This window comes from Myotis daubentonii, chromosome 12 (assembly GCF_963259705.1).
Source record: "Myotis daubentonii chromosome 12, mMyoDau2.1, whole genome shotgun sequence".
Lineage (NCBI taxonomy): Eukaryota > Metazoa > Chordata > Mammalia > Chiroptera > Vespertilionidae > Myotis > Myotis daubentonii.
The window spans coordinates 44506396-44526781 of record NC_081851.1 but is presented as its reverse complement, the minus strand read 5'-3'; the positions used below and the strand labels follow the sequence as shown (position 1 = coordinate 44526781).

The window sequence follows — 20386 nt, the reverse complement described above, 5'->3', positions numbered from 1 at the left end:
GCGATCTTACATTATACTAATGAAACTACTCTTTTTGCGAAAAGAAAAAATAGAGGGCATTTATTACTTTTTATTTTTTATTTTTTACATATTTTATTGATTTTTTGCAGAGAAGAAGGGAGAGGGATAGAGAGCCAGAAACATTGATGAGAGAGATGGATCAGCTGTCTCCTGCACGCCCCCCAATGGGGATGTGCCCGCAGCCAAGGTACATGCCCTTGACCGGAATCGAACCCGGGACCCCTGAGTCCGCAGGCCGACGCTCTATCCACTGAGCCAAACCGGTTCAGCCATTTATTACTTTTTAAATATATATTTTTATTGATTTCAGAGAAGGAGGAGGTCAAGAGAGAAACATCAATGATGAGAATGCATGCCCCACCCTAGGGACTGAGCTAGCAGCCCAGGGTATAGGCCCTGATGGGGAATCCCACCATGACCTCCTAGTTCATGGGTCAAGGCTCCATCGCTGAGCCATGCCGGCAGGGCTCTGTGCTTTATTTTAAACTAGAGGCCCAGTGCATGAAATTTGCCCCAACCACTTCTGCCTGCCAGCCTGGTCGCCCCCTAACTGCTCCCCTGCCGGCCCAATCACCCCCAACTGCCCTCCCCTGCCCACCGATCGGCCTCCTCCGTGCAAGGCTGCGGAGTCACCAGGACTGGCCTCCTACGCACCACGGGGAGCTGCAGGACCCCCAGGCCTCACTGTATGGAGCAGCCACAGGGCCCCGCCTCCGCTGTGTGCACGGCCATCTTGTGGCCATCTTGTGATGACGGCGCACGTGATGACCACCTAGGCTTTTATTGGTATAGATAGTTTCTGAGGTCATGTCTTCAAATTTGGTGTTCTTTTCTTGGACAATGATAATCTGATATTATTCCTATTCAGAGTACTTTGGTAAAAAGATGATGTTTCATTTCTACACATTTGAGTCTCTTATCTCCCATTTCTGTTATTATGTTCAAATTTTCTTTTACATCCTTAAACATATATGGAAGATTTATAAAAGCTGCATTTAAGTCTCTGTCTGATAATGCCATCATTTGTCATTTGGGGGTTTGTTTCTCCTGGTTGATTTTTCTCCATTATGGGTCATAGTTTCCTACTTCTTTGCATGATCAATTTGTTCTTTATTTTTTTAAAATATATATTTTATTGATTTTTTACAGAGAAGAAGAGAGAGGGATAGAGAGCTAGAAACATCGATGAGAGAGAAACATTGATCAGCTGCCTCCTGCACATCCCCTACTGGGGATGTGCCCACAACCAAGGTACATGCTCTTGACTGGAATCGAACCTGGGAACTTTTAGTCTGCAGGCTGATGCTCTATCCACTGAGCCAAACCAGTTAGGGCTATTTTATTGATTTTTTAAAGAGAGGAAGGGAGAGGAATAGAGAGTTAGAAACATCAATGAGAGAGAAACATCGATCAGTTGCCTCCTGCACGCCCCCTACTGGGAATGTGTCCGCAACCAAGGTACATGCCCTTGACCAGAATCGAACCTGGGACCCTTGAGTCTGCAGGCCGATGCTCTATCCACTGAGCCAAACCAGTTAGGGCAATTTGTTCTTATTAGTGGTAAAATATAAGTAACATTTACCATTTTAACCATTTTTAAATATACAGTTCAGTGGTATTAAATACATTCTCGTGGTTGTGCACCACTATCCATCTCCAGAATTTTGCATTTTGTAAAACTGAAACTCCATACCCATTAAACAATAATTTCCCACTTTCCCCTCCTGCCAGTCCTTGCAACCACTGTTCAACTTTCTGTCATTATGATTTTGACTACTCTAAGCATCTAAGTGGAATCATACAATATTTGTCTTTTATGTAACTCAATTGTTTTGCTCAGCATAGTGTTCTCAATGTTCATCCATGTTGTAGCACATCAGAAATTCCTTCCTTTTTAGGGTTGGATAATATTCAATTATATTTATCACATTTTGCTTATCCATTCAGCCATCAGTGAACACTTTGGTTGCTTCCATATTTTAGCTATTGTGACTAATGCCACCATGAATATGGGTGTACAGTATCTCTGAGAACGTTTTCAATTCTTTTGGCTATATATCCAGAAGTGGAATTATTGAGTCATTTGGTAATTCTATTTTTAATTTTTTAAGGAACTGCCATACTGTTTTCAACAGCAGCTGTACCATTTTACATTCCTGACAGTACACAGGATTCCAATGTCTTTACATTCTGGCCAACACTGTTTTATAGTAGCCATCCTCATGGGTGTGAGGTGCTCTCATTTGTATTTCCCTAATGTTTAGTGATGTCAAGCATTTCTTCATGTGCTTATTAGCCATTTGTATATCTTTGGAGAGTGTCTATTCAAACGTTATACCCATTTTTTAATTGGTGCCAGAGACCACCGCATAGCAGCACTAGCATGAAAGTGCAAGAGACATTGGAAGGCCAATGGACCTTGATCTCAGCAGGGCGGATATCAGATTGCTCCTGCTGTGATTGCGATTTCCTGACCTGATAATCTTTACATTGTTTACTAAACTTTACTGAGCTTTGATTCTCTCTGCTCTGCCTGCATGCATTGCTAAAGGGCAAATGTGTAAACAAAATGAATAAAAGCAGGCAAGACCAGCACTCTTGCAAAAGGCTCCACCTGGCCTCCCATGCCTTAAAAATTTGTATTTCTTATTTAGTATCTTCATTGTGCATTGGCCCTCCTACAGGTCATCCTGAAACCCACCGTGCAGGTCGCAGCAAATTGGGTAGAGTTTCCTTGTTTTTAAGTTTTGGGAGTTCTTTATATATTCTGGATTTTAATCCCTTATCAGGTATGGGATTTGAAAATTTTCTCCCTTTCTGTGGTACTCTGTCTTTTGATGCACAAAATTTTCATGAATTTATTTTTCCCTTTTGTTACCTGTCCCTTTAGTGACATATCCAAGAAATCACTGCTAAATCCAATGTCATGAAGCTTTCATTGTTTTCTCCTAAGTTTTGTTTTAGGTCTTTGATGCACTTTAATTTTGTCATAGTGTTAAGCTAAGGATCCACCCTTCTTTTGCATGTGGATATCGTTTTTCCAGCATCATTTTTTGAAGACTGACCTTTCCCTATTGAATGGTCGTGGTTCAGCTGCCAAAAATTAATTGAACAGGCCTGGCTGGTGTGACTCAATGGTTAGACTGTTGGCCCAGACAACTGAAGGATTTCGGGATTTCTGGTCAAGGGCATGTATCTGGGTTGTGATTTGCTCCCCACCTCCTTTTCCCATCCCCTCAAGGATGAGTGCAGGAGGCAGTGGATTCTCTCTCCCCTTATCCCTCCTTTCCACTTTCACTGAAAAGCAGTGAAAAAAATATCCTCATGAGGATTAACAAAACACGCACACATTATTTGACCTTATGTATGAGAGTTTATTTCTGGACTCTCTATTCCAGGAGTGGGGGATGTCTGGCCCCAAGCCATATAAGGCGCACAAAGTCATTTGGTCTGGCCCTGGCAGGGGATTAGGGGGTGAATCAATTGCTTGACCAAATATACCAGGCTAATTTTTAAGTTGGTAATTTTGTGTGGCCCAGAAATGATGTTATAAATATCCAAATGACACTTGCCAGAAAAAAAGTTCCTGGCCCCTGCTTTTTCTATTCTATTGATCTAAATGTCTTTATGCAGGTACTAGTTTTGATTACTATAGTTTTGTAGCAAGTTTTAAAAACAGGAAGTGTGAATCCTCAGTTGCCTTTTCAAGGTTGGTTTGGATATTCAGTTCCCTGAGATTCCACAATGTTAGGATGGGTTTTCTATTTCTGTAAAAAATGTTATTGGGATTTTGATAGGAATTGCATTCAATCTGTAGATTGCTTTGGATAGTTTCCTTTGTCTGCTCTTTCCCTCCTTCTCTGGCAAAGCTCATTTGAACATCTAACAACTGAACCCTTTTTTAATACATACTAGAGCTGGGAGAGAACACCTTTCTTCCTTTTAGTATTTCTTTGCTTTTTAATCTCACACTTCTGTTTTTCTGGTCTATGCTTTTAATTTTGTTAGACAGGGTCTCCCATACTGTGCAAAAAACATCCATTATTCAAGAAATCTTTCAGTACGTTCGGCAAGTGTATTTTAAACATCTACTATATACCAGACATTATTCTTTGTCCTAGGTCATTAGTGGAGCAAAGAAGCTAATACGTTTGCCTTCAATATATAGCTTATGTTCCACTGGAGGGAGACAGACGAGAAATAAACACTGCCCTGACCGGTTTGGCTCAGTGGATAGAGCGTTGGCCTGTGGACTGAAGGGTCCTAGGTTCGGTTCTGGTCAAGGGCATGTACCTTGGTTGCAGGCACATTCCCAGTAGGGGGTGTGCAGGAGGCAGCTGATGGGTGTTTCTTCTCTCTCATGTTGTTTCTCTCTATCCCTCTCCCTTCCTCTCTGTAAAAAAATCAATAAATATATTTTTTTTAAAAAGAAAAAATAAACACTGGCAACGTGCCATGAAGAAAAATAAAAGCAGAGGCATACTCTGCTGTTGACTAACACTATACTTTCCATTTGGACCGGTCAGTCACTGATGCCGCCAGCATATTGGTGAAATCGGATATCGCAGGCTAAACAGAAAGGAAGACAAACCAGGCTTGGCGCTTAACGTGTTAAAAATGAAATAGCCTTTATAATAAAACCCTAATATGCAAATCGACTGGCAGAATGACATGCACTGACCACCAGGGGGCAGACACTCAACACAGGAGCTGTTCCCTGGTGGTCAATGTGCTCCCACAGGGGGAGCGCTGCTCAACCAGAAGCTGGGTTTTCTGCTGGCGAGTGCATTGGTGGTGAGATTCTCTCCTGCCTCCGAGGCAGCACCAAGGGACAGCAAGCCTGGATTCTGGCTGAGCGCAGTGCCAGTGGCAGGAGCCTCTCCCGCCTGTCTCCGTGGCAGGCAGACATCCCCCAAGGGGTCCCAAACTGCCAAAGGGCACAGGCCTGGCTGAGGGACCCTGCCAGTGCACAAATGTTAAAGTGCACGATTAAATCATGAGCGTGTTAAGGTCCTCTAGGCCTAACCCGCCATTAGGGCCATGTCCCCCGCCTGGCAAAGCCTCGCACGCTCCTTGGACACTGCCAGTACCCTGTGATGCTCCAGAAGTCCCGCCTGCCACGGCACCCGTAAGTCGCACCCACCACCCCATCTTGACAACCTAACCTCTCCACCCAGAGCTCGAGTGTGCCTGGCCCTGCCCGGACCCCTAGGACCAGAGGGCTGCTTCAAGCCCCACCCTCAGTACTTCGAGTCACTTGGGCTGGTCCCGCCTCCTCGGGTGCCTCCCCACTTCCGCCCTGTCTCCGGAGCAACAGGGCAGCTCTGCCCTCTGTGCAGTCTCTGCTGATCCATCATTACAGCGTGAGGGCGTCATGACCACTTGCATAGTAGCCTCTTCTTATATAGGATATTTGCTACTTAATGTGTACAAGGAATCTCAATGAACAAAACAGTGCTAATTCTTGAAGAAAGGGATTAGGATTATAGGGTAGAGGAAGCCTTTCATTTTTCAATTTGTGTCTTTCTGTACTGTTAACTTTTCAAACAGTATATATATTACTTTGCGAATCCATTGCCTTTTGTTATATAGGTTTTTCAAGTGTCTGAAAAAGCAATATTTGGGGACCGGGGGAAGCAGGAATAAATTAATCTGCCTTTTGAAACCAAATCTTTAATATTTCCATTAAACTGTGTCAATACAATTTCAAGTAAATGCAAACTGGAAGAACAGGCCCAGGAATTCATAGGGGAAACAATATTCCGAAGAACAAGAAACACCAGTGATCTTCCACTCCAGCTGCACTATTAGTGGCCATGATGGTGCCAGTCAGCCAGTGTTATCCAGATTACCGAGTGTTTACCTGACAAAAGAAAAACTTGAGTTTCAAAACCTGTAATAATAGAATTTTAAGGCTGGAAGACATTTAAGCAGTTATCCAAATCACCCCTATTATTACAAGTGAAAAAAGACTGCAAGAGGATGAACTGTTATCACCTTGATGACTAGCAAACTATTAGTTACAAACACCCCCAAAAATCTCTTAAAAGATATACCTTTTTGACCTTGTAGGAAAATTCCCAACCTATACATACCACATCATCAATTTTCAGGATGCTCCGGACAGTTTCAGTCGCTAGAGTCAGTGCACTAACTGAAACCAACAGAGGCTGGACAACCAGCTCCTCCAAAATGTTGGAAATACCACCCTGCAAATGAGCACAAATTGCTTTTAGTGTTTGTAATTATACACATCACCAACTAGTTATCAGTATTAATCAAGGCCTTTTTAAGTTTTCCCTTACTCTAGTTTAGAATAAGATACTCTCTAAGTAAGCTATTTTCTACACTATAGGTTGTATTTCAACTAAAATTTGGAAAAATTAATGCTGGATCCCCCAAATCCTAACTTCAAATCTCCTCTAAGGCCCTAGCTGGTTTGGCTCAGTGGATAGAGTGTCAGCTTACAGACTGAAGCGTCCTGGGTTCAATTCCAGTAAATGGCATATGCCTGGGTTGCAGGCTCAATCCCCAGTAGGGGGGCATGCAGGAGGCAGCCAATCAATGATTCTCTCTCATCATTGATATTTCTATCTCTCTCCCCCTCTCCCTTCCTTTCTATCTGAAATCAATAAAATATCCTATGTAATAAAATGCTAATATGCAAATAGACCGAAACAACTGAACTAGTCACTATGATGTGCACTGACCACCAAGGGGCATGTGCAGAACATGGCGGGCACTGGCCATGGCAGGATGGTGGAGCACGTGAGTGGGGGTGCCAGACCAAGGCAAGGCGCCAGTTGCTGTCATTGGGGTGAGACTCTGGTGGTTACTGAAAATACTTTGCTCCCATGCACTGCGGTCCTGCCTGGTGCTGCGCCTGCTGCCAGCCCCGCTCGCACCCACTGTCAGTGCCAGAGCTAATGCTTGCACCCACTGCCGGTGCCTGGCGCAGGTCCCAATCACTCAGCACCATCAGCGGGTGCGAGTGGCGGCTGCTAGCCCTGATTGCCTTAAGGGCTTCACCTCCCCATGCTCCTGAGGGGGGATCAGGGCAGCCGCCGCCGATCGCACCCACTGCTGGCACCAATCACTCTGTGCTGTCAGAGGGTGCAAGCAGGGCTGGCGCCATCAGCGCATGGGAGCAGAGGTGGCGGGAATGGGGCTGCAGAGGACTGGGGGCCAGGGCAGGAGGGGCTGGGCAGGGGTGCGGAGGATGGGCCGAGACCCGCCCCTGTGCCTACCACAGCCTCCCGACCTAGTTCCTTTCAAGGTACATGAATTCGTGCACTGGGCTTCTAATATATATATATATATATATATATATATATATATATATATATATATATATATATAAAACCCTCCTCCTACGTATCCTGCTCTGCCTTAACATCTCTCCCAAATCTCACTTATAAATTCTTATTGCCACTATCATAGTCCCATTCTCCTAAGGATTACTGCTGATGGCCATCACAAACAACCCCATCTCCTGTGTTCCCACCTTAAAATACCCATTTCATCATCTTAGCCTCTTGGTTAACAAAACGTTAGTGGCTTCCAACTACTGGAATAAAATAAAAACCATACCTCATGTTAGCTTTTATCTGATCTTTCCAACCTGAAAGTCCAGTGTATTACCAATATATAATTTCCACTCTAGACGAAATTAGAAACTTCTTGGGCTCTCTCACCTGTAAACCATTCGCTCCCCCTTCTGAAATTTCCTCATACCCTACCAATGAAAGCTACATCTTCATAATGTGCCCTCCTTTGGAATTCTATTCTATTAAAAAAATGTAGCCTTGGATTGTTAGCTTCCCCCCCCCCCCAAATTAAGTATTATTTCTCCTCAATAAAAAGGGACATACACAAAAGGGGAAATTACTGTTCTATGTGTTTACCCTAGTGACTGACTTCATTAGGCTGGTGGTCACAACAGCAGCAATGGTAAATACTTAGAGTTTTCTCTATGCCAGACATCTTTGTAAGAGCATTCTTGTTAATAATATATTTAATTCTCACAATTAGCCTACAAGGGACCTATTAATTAGTCTCTGTTTTTACAATTGAGAAAACTGAAGCACAGACTATGTAATATGCCAAAAATCAGCCAATAAGTTGGCAGAGCTAATGAACAGATAATACTTTTCACTTAAGACATAATCCATCTTCATTCTCACTCAATAACATAAATTATCCTGCAGGCCTAATATTTAAATCCTATTTTACTTTTAATTACAAAGCTTTTCATTCAACAGATAATTACAAAGCTTTAAAAATGTTATATTAATTAATATTTTCTGCAATAATTAAAAATTAAACTATTACCTTTCGGACATTAATGCCAGTAGTTTTTTCTCCTTGGGCATGACGGTTTCTTAGTTCTGTTACTGTAGAAATGGGATTCAGGCCAGCATTTTCAGCTAGTGTTGATGGAATTACTTCCATCGCATCTGCAAAAGCACGAACGCAGTAGGATTCCATACCACTCAATGTTCGTGAATATTCAGTTAACCGTAGAGCCAACTCTATTTCTGGCGCACCACCTCCTGCAATAAGAGCTCTGAAATTCACAAACATATTTTTAGCTTACATCTACACCTTTAAAACAGTCAAAATACAGTTTTAATGTTCTAAATATTACTTAGCAATTCATATTACCTATTCTTCACTAAACAGCGAATGACACATAGGGCATCATGAATAGAGCGCTCAGCTTCTTCAATGACCAATTTGTTAGATCCACGAACAACAATTGTAACTGTTTTTGCAGGGCTTGCACAGCCTGTAATCTTCAGTAAACATATATCAAATTAGGTATTTGGGATAAAGATTAAAACAAACAAAAAAACTCCAGGCAAATAAAGCTTAATTATAATACTGTTACCTTGAGCAGTTTGCCAGAACCGTTTAAATTGACCTCCTCAGCTAACTCAGCTGATCCCAGCATGTCAGCAGTGAACTGGTCAATATGAGCAACTGGCTTGGTTCCAATCGTCTGGGAAAAATAATCAAATCCTCAAATTAAAACATTTGATAATTGGACATTTTCACACATACAGATGTTAGAATATTTTACCTTACAAATGAATTCAATATCTTCTCTTTCAATATCCTTAACCACCATAATCTTCATTTTGTTTAGGAAATGTAATGCAAGATCACTTAGAGCATCTCTACAATAAAAAATCAGTCATTATGTCAATCCTAGGTTAAAAATATTTGCGGTTCAACCATTTTTTAACGTTTTCTTTATTTTACTAATGAACAATGTGCGGTGATTCCCAATGGATAATATTAAAACATACCCCAATGACACTATTTGTAAAACACACAAAATAACCATGTCATTGTTTTTTTAAAATACTAAGTAAGGGGGGATGGGAGCATGAGTTTGTGTGGGGGGGGGGAGGTTGGGGGTTAATGGGGGGGATGAGGACACATTTGTAATACCTTAACTAATAAAAAAAAAAATTAATATAAAAAAAAAATAAAATAAAATACTAAGTAAGCATCTCTCTGATAATTAAAACTTTGATACTTCCTGATTTAGAAGAATGATTAGTGCATTGTCCTGATACACTAAGGTTGCCGGCACATACAAAAAGCAACCAATGAATGCATAAATAAGTGGAACAATAAATCGATGTTTCTCTAAAATCACTGTTAAAAAAAAAAATCCAAATTTTTCCATCCCAAGACTATAATCATATTAAAAAACAAGATTACTATATATTATATGGCTTGGGATGAGAACCAGGTATACGAACTCTTCATCAATGAGCATCCACAATACCTTCTGGCATAATGTATTAATAGAATACATGGGAATGTGTCTACATATTAGAAGGAAACACTGAAAAACAAAGCATTCCATTTACTTAACATCTAGGATATTGGCTAGAAAGATTATACACCCCACATTTAAATGATCACAATGGGAAAAGAACCTGTTTTAGAGTATTCATCAGAATGCCCCAAAATGCAGATTCTTTAGCTGCCTAGTGGTTTATCTACCTCAAATGGTTCTGTAAAAATTGCTAGAGGGGATCCAAAATAAGTTATTATTAAGAAGTAAACATAATAGCTGCATACCTTAGAATAGACTTTTGTATGAGAAGAACATTACATCCTGTTTTTTTAATTTGCTTCACTAAGTTTAGAATATAGGCTCTCTCCTCTCGAAGCACTCGGTCCATCTGGACATAGTCAGAAACTACTATCTGATTATCCATCTGTTTAGAAAAGAAACAACATATCAATACTTTGCATATACAAGTTTTAAAGTGAAAAATGTTTTTAATGAAAATATTATAGTATAAATTCAAGCAAAATCATACCAAATATTATATACAAACATGCATACAAAAAGTCTGGAAAGCCCAGGTGGCACGGCTCAGTGGTTGAGCGTTGACCTATGAATCAGGTCACAGTTCCACTCCCCATGGTCAGGGCACATGCCTGGGTTGCAGACTTGATCCCCAGTAGGGGGCGTGCAGGAGGCAGCCAATCAATGATTCTCATCATTGATGTTTCTATCTCTCCCTCTCGCTTCCTCTCTGAAATCAATAAAAGAAATATATTCATGTGTGTACACACACACACACTAGAAAAAAAAGGTCTGGAAAGATGAATATACACCAACCTTATTGTAGATCTTTTATGCTGTCATATGTGTCTATATACATTCAAGTACATTTTGATAATTAAAAAATGTAAAATGATTATTTCCTGAATATGCCCATTCTCTTTATACAAATATTTTACTGAAATAATTTCATTTGCATCCTTGTTACTTTGTCATGTTTTGGCATCCAACAATTTTCTGCCATTTATTTAAATTTTATTAATTCTTTTGAGATAAATACTTCTTATCACTAGTACCAGTATTTTCTATTTTTACAATAATGAATAAAAGTCGAGTTATTAGAAAGTTAAACATATAAATAAAAAATCAATTTTATTTGGTTCTACTTACATCTGTCTTGGGAGCAGATAAGCAAAACTGAATAAGCCCAATTTTAGCCTTTTCGACTCTGGTTATACCAGAATTTGCCACCTTCTGAGTGAGAACCAGCCCTTCCACCAACTCACAGTCATCAATTGTCCCACTAAGAAAAAAGGAAGCAAGGGAATAGTTAACAGGGAGCAGAAATCTGTAAGTTTAGATTTCTAACAGATTAAAAATCATCAGTCCAATAAAATGTGTTTCAGCCTCATTCACATTTATTAGTGTCCCATTCCTGAACCTCTTTGATCACACTCCCTGCCATCATAAGGAAATGCAAACAAATTCTTGAGATTCACAGATTAATACCAGTACAAATTCTCATGAAAATAAAAAAGAAGCTTTGTGACTTTCACCTAGATATTTTTCATTTAAAAGTTATTTATTTTTGGAAATAACTTAAACTTACTTTCAAAATTAATTTTTATTCATTAAAGTTATAAACAGATATGCTTACCCAAGTTTCTTAACTATTTTAATATCTCTAAGATCTACACCAGTAGCTGTGGCTGGGTCAATCACTTTCATTACTGCATTTACACTCATTGGAGAAAGCAGACTTGAATACTGAGAGACAACCTAGAATTGGAAAAAAAAAAGTCAGTTTCACAATAGAAAAAGTTCTAGTTCTTTACTGACATATCACTTTTTTTTGGATGGTGGGGAAGAGGGAAAGTGAGAATATATGAGAAAACATTCCATACAAACTGTCTTTTCCATTCAGATTGTCGGTCACCAAGGGGATGAAATAAAAATATGTACTAACAACTCTATAGGAAATCCAAAACAAAATTAATTTCATGTGGTTTCTTATCTAAAATGTATTTGTGATCAGATGCTATATATTTTTTTGTGTACCCCTAATACTGAGGGTGCTGGTAAAACTAGCTAGTGGCTAACATTTATTGAGCACTATATGCCAGGCAGTGGTCTTAGTACTTTACATTTCTATAATCATTCAATCTTCAAATGAAGAAACTGAAATAGTCAAACAGCTTAGTCAAGTGATAGAGCCAGCACTGAACCCAAACAGTCTAGACCAGGGGTGGGCAAACTTTTTGACTCGAGGGCCACAATGGGATCTTAAACTGGACCAGAGGGCTGGAACAAAAGCATGGATGGAGTGTTTGTGTGAACTAATATAAATTCAAGGTAAACATCATTACATAAAAGGGTACGGTCTTTTTTTTTTTTTTTTTTTTTTTTTTAGTTTTATTCATTTCAAACGGGCCGTAATTTGCCCATGGCTGGTCTAGACTCTAAGACCAATGCTTGTAACTATTATGCTATTCTGTCATATTAATTTCTGGGGACATTCAACAATATTATCTAATTCTCAATTTAACATTAGAAGAAAATGAACATATCAATATAATGCGGATGAAAAGAAAATGAAAAAGAACTAAAGTGTGACACTGGACATGACAGAAAAGAGCAGGTGACATAATTTCCCAAGAAATTTAAAACGTCATTGCTTTAAATTTGATAACTAAGAAAAGCAGCACAGACATTAGTTAAGAGATGGACTATGGATGGGCAATCTTGTCCTGGTTCAAATTTTAGTTCTATCCCTTATTGTGGGTCTTGGATGAGTTATTTAACTTCACTAGACTTATTTTCCATCTGTAAAATGGGGATACAATTTATCTGACAATCTTGAAGTAAACTTTACTTGAATTCAGTTATACAAATTACTTTAGTTACCTACTCTTGAGAATTTATGAACTGTAGAGCATCAAACAAAAATCACAGCATAGGAGCTGTGGTTCTTAACAAACCTTAAGCTGTAATTTTACAACAATCCCTTAGCGCTCATCTCACCTTTGAGTTCAATGAAGTGGCTGCACTATTTAACAAAGTTTCTCTGTCACTCAGTTCCACAGGTCGAGACATTTCAACCAATACTTCAACACCCTTTTCCAAAGCCTTCTGGAATGACTCCGAAATGATAGTTGGATGAATCCCTGTCATGTGTGAAAATCTAGTTACTTAATTATATAACAAATAAGCTACATATTTGACACACTTAAAAATGTTCTATTCGTTAAAATTTCAAAAGTCATAAATTTTAAATTATTAACTATAGATTAGCTTATGCTTCAGTTATAATGGTTTGTATAACCTTAACTGTTAATTATGACTAATAATTTATTTCCATTTAATTTGGAATAGTTCAATTACACACTCATATGTGATATTTAAAAGGAAAACCAAAGATAATACTTTTAAAAACAGCATAAATCTACGTAAGTAGGATAAGTGACTGGAGAGTCACCACTATGATTAAGCACTACTTACTAGAGCAAGAACCCATACTTTCTCTCCCAAATCACCATTCACATCTAGAGCCTAAGATTAGCAACAGCACTACCACTTATTTTTGAAAAGCAAAATTCTATCAAATTCCATCAAAAGTTTGGCTAGACCTGTCCAGTGTGCCTCAATTGGTTGGAGCACTGCCCTTACACAGAAGGGTGACAGGTTCAATTCCCAGTTGGGGCGCTTGCGGGAGGCAACCGATTGATCTTTCTCTCTCCAAAAATCACTTTGAAAAAAAAGCTTGGCTAAAGAGGCTATACAGGGAATAAATGGCGATGGAAGCAGACTTGACTTGGGTCTTGAACACACAATACAATGTACAGTTGATGTATTACAGAACTGTACACCTGAAACCCATATACTTTTTTTTTGAAACCCATATACTTTTATTAACCAATGTCACCCCAACAAATTCAATAATAATTAAAAAGTTCGGCAAAAAAGAGAAGCAAAAAGAAAAACATTTCTAATTCATATAATAAACATAGCAAAATTTAATCTAAAAAATCCTAGTAAAATTATTATTCCAAATTAGATCTTAAATCAGACATTACGTAACTTGAATAAAGTATGTCCTATGTTCTACCTACCTTTCTGAAGAAGCTTGGTACAGGAATCTAAGAGAGAGCCAGCAATGATGACCACTGATGTAGTGCCATCTCCTGCTTCTATATCTTGTGCCTTAGACAACTCTACCAGCTAAGTGAACAGAACATTTAAGTTGTTCAATAAGAATGTGAGAACCTAATAACATCTAATTCAAATATAAAAATATATAAATGGCCTTCACATCAGTGTCACAATTTGATTATTATCAACACTATTAAGATTCAATATAACTCATAACTTTGGATTTGTTGTCTACCTTGGGTTTCATTTTAAAATAATCCCTCCCCTCCTCCCAAAAAAGAAAAGAAAATGATAACCCACATATTTATGGCATACAAAATTCTACTTATATATATAAAAAACACATTATGATTTCCGGTTCAGACTGTGGATTGTAAACATTTACTTCCCAGCTACTTAAAAGTTCCTGTCAGAGAGTATAATGTTATACCATAGGTACCTTGTAGCCTTAGGAGTTATGAAATGGGGAATTCAGGTGAGGTTACAGTGTCATTTTGGAGTCCTTTGCCAAGTTTATCTGAACTGACCCCGTATGAGCATAATTTGACTCACTTAAAAAGTCATCATTACATAATTTAAAAATTCACAATGCTTGCTCTAGCCGTTTGACTCAATGGACACAGTGCTGGCCTGCAGACTGAAGGGTCCTAGGTTCGATTCCAGTCAAGGGCACATACCTCGGTTGCAGGCTCAATCAATCCCCAGCTTGGGTGGGGCACATGTGGGAGGCAACCAATCAATGTGTATCTTTCACATCCATGTTTCTTTCTCTCCGTTTCTCACCCTCCCTTCCACTCTCTCTAAAAATCAATGGAAAAATATCCTTGGGTGAGGATTCAAACACAAAAATAATAATAATAAATTTTTTAAAATTCACAATGTTTGAATTCTATCATGTGATCAAATAAAACAAATTTAACTGTTTATCAAATATCAAACCATACACTTAAAATCTAAAATTATACTTACCATTCTGGCTGCTGGATGTAACACTTGCATTTGTTTCAGAATGGTGGCACCATCATTTGTAATGGTCACATCGCCTTTTCCATCTTGAATCTGAAAAGTTTTAAATTTTTTTTTAAAGCTGTGATTTCAAAATTTATTTTATTTATCCAGTATTAATGTGATAACCTAAAAGCTCTATTAATTTGGTAGAGAAATTATGTCTCATAGTTTACAACTGTGCTAAATTTCAAACTGTATACTAATATAAATCATTACACTAAAAGTATGCATAATAGTCTAGCTTTACAAGTAAAACAGCTAGCTTTGTTCCAATTACTTTTTTATTTGTGAAAAAGAGAACTGATACCATGGATGCCCCAAAATACAGCACCATGAATGTGAACACAATTCCCTTTTCCATTAATTAGCTATTATTTTTAAAACTAGACACCTGGTGCACAAAATTTGTGCAGTAGGGAGCGGGGGTTCCTCAGCCTGGGAGCCCTCTGGGGATGAATGACTGCCAGCTTAGTCCCAGCCCTAAGCTGGCAGTCAGACACCCTTAGCACTGCCACACCACCACAGTTGCGCTCACCAGCTGTGAGCCCTGTGCTCCCCCTGTGGGAGTGCACTGACCACCAGGGGGCAGCTCCTGCATTGAGCGTCTGCCTCCTGGTGGTCATTCCGCCATTTGGTCTATTTGCATATTAGCCTTTTATTATCTATAATAAGAGTGTAATACGCTAATTAGACAGGAGAGCCACTAATTAGACAGGAGATCCATATGACTTTCCAGCTGAACCCCTTGCATGAATTTCATGCAATCGGGCCTCTAGTATAACTCTTTAAAATTTTCAATTACAACTGACATACACAACTCTTATAGTCAACACATAAGTTATTTTTTAGTATTCTCAGCAAAGAGCAAAAAGAAGTACTATCAGGGACAGATATTAAATATTAAATATTCAGAAGGAATAATGATCTGCCGCCAACTGGTGGTCTGTGGACCACTGATGGTCCGTGAGGTCTGAAAGGTTGTTGACTGCTGATCCAGACAGTCCTCTATGTTGTTTCCTCATCTTTCATTTTGGAAATTAACTGGCACTAAAGGAAGTAAAGATGGGGGCATATTACCTAAAAGTCATTGGAAGCCATCTGTTTTATGCTGCCATTCAACAAAGCCAGAAGAGTTAAAACCCAAGACCTGTCAGGTCACAGAGCTACATCAATAAGTAACATTGAACTCAAGCCCTTACACCTAGCTTTACTACATTTCCTAACAACACAAAAAGAGTAGGTAACTACTTTTGCATATATATTTCCATTGTTTAAAAAGCATTGAACAAAATATGAATTATAGCTAAGTCCTGTCTCGTTCCCAAATAATCACTCTTCTCAACTCTCAAGTGCCTTTCTAACACTTGTTACTTTTTAAGCAACATGTCTTAACCCTCCATCTATCAAGATCTTGCAGTGTGAGGCCGGGACCAAACAGCTCAGTTGTTAAGAGCATCATCCCGATATGTCAAAGTTTTGGGTTTGAACTCTAGTTAGGGCACATACTAGTACAAGAAGCAACCAATGAACGCATAAGTAAGTGGAACAACAAATGTGTTTCTCTTTCTCCCCCAAAATAAAATCTTTCAGTGTAGACAGCAGCATTCAATAAGTAATGAATGATTTCATTTTTACCATTTTATCCATTCCTTTTGGTCCAAGGCTTGTTCTAATAGCATCAGCAACAGCTGCAAAGGAAGACAAAATCAAGAAGACTCTTAAAGAGCAAATTACTTTTCTTCTCAAATGATCTTTCTGTCCTTATAAGGATATTGTGCAGAACATTTTACCATGTCCACTAAAGAAAACTCATTGTTGTAATAACAATCTACTGGAAACAGGGTAACTTACTCCTTTAATTGTAGGACACACACTTCATGCTAAAGTCACTATACATAGTCCTTATGCTCTGCCTATGACAGAATAAATTTTGAGGGTTTATCTAATCTTCCTTTAAATGTCAAAATGATATTATCTCTGAATGAGGACTGTATTCTTTTCTCTATTCTTTAAAATAAGACAAGCAGCAATAAGACAGGCAAGACCTCCTACCATACTATGTAATTAACTTGACCCCTCCCTCCAAAAAATGAGAAACAAACACAAAACTAAAATCAGTTTTCATCATTATCAATGTTATGAAACATCTATAGATATACAGTCTACCATGCCAAACTTACTTATTCTTATTATCTGTTCATGAGACTGTTTCTATTTTAGTTCTCTTACTATCTTCTAAGAGAAATTGGAATTGATGAATACTTGACCCCTTTTCTTTGACAAGGTCTGGACAACTGATTAAATATTTCCCTTTCACACATACCATCTCACTCCATATACATAGGGTTGAAACTGTACATTAATAGTTTCTGTGTACTCCACAGCTAGCATAAGGCTCCCCGCCTTGTGAACAATAATAGATAATCTAAAAGAGTTGAGAAAATATTTGATGTAATTTAAAAATTGTTTTCTACCTAATTATTTCATAGTTTGAGACTGCTGTTCCTAATTGCCCAGTCAATATTATTAGCCTTCCAAGCAATTTTAGTGGCCTCTCATGGCCATAATTCTACAAGCAGACCAACCAATTCGCTGGCTGGGGTGGCTCAAATGGTTGGAGTCATCCCATACATCAAAAGGTGGTGGGCTGGATCCCCAGTCTGGGTGCGCATGGGAGGCAATGGATCAATGTTTCTCTCTCACATCTATGTTTTTCTCTCTCCCCTACTCTCTTTAAAATCAATTTTTAAAAAAAGAAAGAATGCCCTTAATTCATCTACTTGAAGACACTAGAAAAACACACATTATATATGCTTAACATCTCCCAAAGTGTCTGAAGTTTAACATACACCACGTGGCACACTGTATTGTCTGTTAAATGACTCATACAGAATAGACCTAGATATAAGATCAAAATAAAAAACTGGCTCCCTGCCCTAACCAGTTTGGCTCAGTGGATAGAGCGTCAGCCTGCAGACTGAAAGGTCCCAGGTTCGATTCCAGTCAAGGGCATGTACCTTGGTTGTGGGCACATCCCCAGTGGGAGGTGTGCAGGAGGCAGCTGATCGATGTTTCTAACTCTCTCTCTCCCCCCCCCTTCTCTCTGTAAAAAATCAATAAAATATATATATACAAACTGGCTCCCTGAATTTAACTAAAGATGCACATTGCAGCAGCTTTTCTCAATTAGTTTGTAAGTTTTGTCTGACTTGGAAAGACTAGCTGTGTTATTTTGCTCTGAGTCTCTAGGTGGTCTCTCTTCCCCACATGCATATTTCCCTTGTCCAGTTTCAATTCTCTGTTCACTGCTGTTTCAAAGATCACCTAAGTAAACCTTCCATGCTGTATCTTCTTTGTTTGTTTAAAATCTTATTATATAGCTCTTTTGACCCTCCACATGGCCCCAGAATTTAACATCTTGTTTCTAACATAATAAATCTAAGCCTCCACTATGCCCCCTAGATAACTACCTACCCCATCTTTACTTCCAGGTATATTCTCTCCTGAATTTCCAAATGACTCCCTAAATCTACTCACCTGGTCATTTTGACCTCTCCAACTCATCAGGCCCATATCCGAACCTATTCTTATTCCACCACCCTTCCTCCAGTGCACAGCAAGTCCTCAATGTCATTGATAGGTTCTTGGAATTACAGCCAAATGACATATAAGGAAACCAATTTTACCACAGGCGAATTGATAAACACAACAGGTAAGTTACTAGGGCGTCTTTATCAACAATATAAAGAAACCACATTGAACAAAGCATTACTCGAGGGCCTGCTGTATCTGTTTCTTTAGCATCATCACACCCTCAGTCACTTCAGATGACGACCTCAAATACGTATTTGTAAGGCTGTATTTTATATATGGGGCTCTTCATACGCTTTCTTACTTAATGCCCACAGCAACCCTGCAAGTTAGCTTTAACTCATTCTACTGAAAAATGGTTTCTAGCCAGGGCAGTTGTGCAAAGCCTCTCCAGGACACCAGGCCCTTCAAGATTTGGCAAAACCCTATCCTTCCCATCTCACTTTCATGATCATTCCCCCCCCCCCCCCCTTTTCTCCTGCTCATTTTCTAACCCGAATGAAATACTCACTTTTCCTCAATACACATCACAATCTCTTAAGCCTTGTTCTCACCTTTCCTTCCAGAATCTATCTGAATTAGTTTTCTCTTAATCCTCACAACTCTAGTAAGAAACATTTTTCTCCTCAATTTTATGGGTAAGAAAGCCTCGCCTAGAGATTACAGGTTACAAAGCCACGACGTAACGGCAACAGAGCACGAAACGCGGGTCTTGATGGCCAAAGTGTTCTACCCAAAAATCCAACTCTGGCAAACTGTTCATGTTTCCTGGTTTGCTTGTGTTGGGTTGCACATGCCTAGAGAACGTAAACGCACAATGTAGCTTTCCACAATTATTCCCAAGCAAAACGGGCAAATCTGTTCCCCACAGCCCAACACGAAGGGCCCGCCCCAACTTCAGCGTGAAGAGCTTATCCAATTCGACTCAACAGCTGAGCGAGGAAAACTTATTTAAATGTTATTCTTATAAGAACAAGAGAGCTGGTAAGTATCGTGCAGACATTTTACTAGTGGGACCAATAGGCAGATCAGTGACAGGGCTTAACTGTCAGAACCCCAGGGACCGCTACAAGCGTGAGTGAACAGGCTGAACAACTACGGGCGTCCAGGTCCCGGAATGCGGAAAGTCCACACTCCGGGTCGAAATAGTAGGATCCTCTCACGGGACTGCCGCTCCTTAAGGACAAGAGGGGATCACTGAACCATGACCACCCAAAAGCAGGGCGAGAACGCAGAGCCCGACCCCGGAGGGCCGCGGGCTAGGCCCCGGGAGCGATACCTTTGGCCGCGGAGATGTTGCTGAAGCGGATCTGGGCCGGCTTATCCCGGTCCTGATAGGCGCTTTTGTAGCGGCCGCCGGCAGCCCCGGCGGGCGCCCCGCTCCGGGGTGCCACGTTCTCGGGCATGGCGAGCTGGGCTGGGTCCGCGTGGGGCTCGGGAAGGACGGATGGACGCGGATTCTGGCCGGCTGCGAAGTAAGAGAACGCGCCCAACGCCTTCACGAACCTTCCAGAATGCAGCGCCTGCTCCGGGAGGAGGAGGGGGCGGAGACGGAGAAGAGGGCCTGCCTGGCGGCGCGGCGCCGGCGTGACGTAGCAGGCTGCCCGCCGCCCGCCCGATGACGGGACTGCACCGGGGACCTCTGGGCTTGCAGAGGATTTCACAGGATTGTTGAAATCCGGTGGGGGCCGCGGCGGGGCTAACTCCTGTGTAGTAGAGAGGACAACCCTCTATTTTAAAGGCGCGCTTTGGGACAGCCCTACCTCCCACTTCCGGGTCCTCGGCTGTGAGGTCCCTTCACTGGAG

General features: G+C 40.1%; 1 protein-coding gene across 1 annotated transcript; it reads right to left on the bottom strand.

Annotated features, from left to right (window-relative positions):
• Positions 1 to 5674: 5674 nt before the first annotated feature.
• Positions 5675 to 20130, bottom strand: CCT4 (chaperonin containing TCP1 subunit 4). Its single transcript, XM_059659674.1, has 14 exons — positions 19860 to 20130; positions 16625 to 16677; positions 14951 to 15040; positions 13942 to 14050; positions 12854 to 12996; positions 11490 to 11611; positions 11003 to 11135; positions 10120 to 10259; positions 9104 to 9200; positions 8912 to 9022; positions 8686 to 8816; positions 8353 to 8587; positions 6117 to 6230; positions 5675 to 5884 (listed from the first exon to the last, which is right to left on the bottom strand). The coding sequence occupies exons 1-14, from the start codon at positions 19984 to 19986 to the stop codon at positions 5870 to 5872; spliced, it is 1620 nt and encodes a 539-aa protein (XP_059515657.1). The 5' UTR covers positions 19987 to 20130; the 3' UTR covers positions 5675 to 5869.
• Positions 20131 to 20386: the final 256 nt, after the last annotated feature.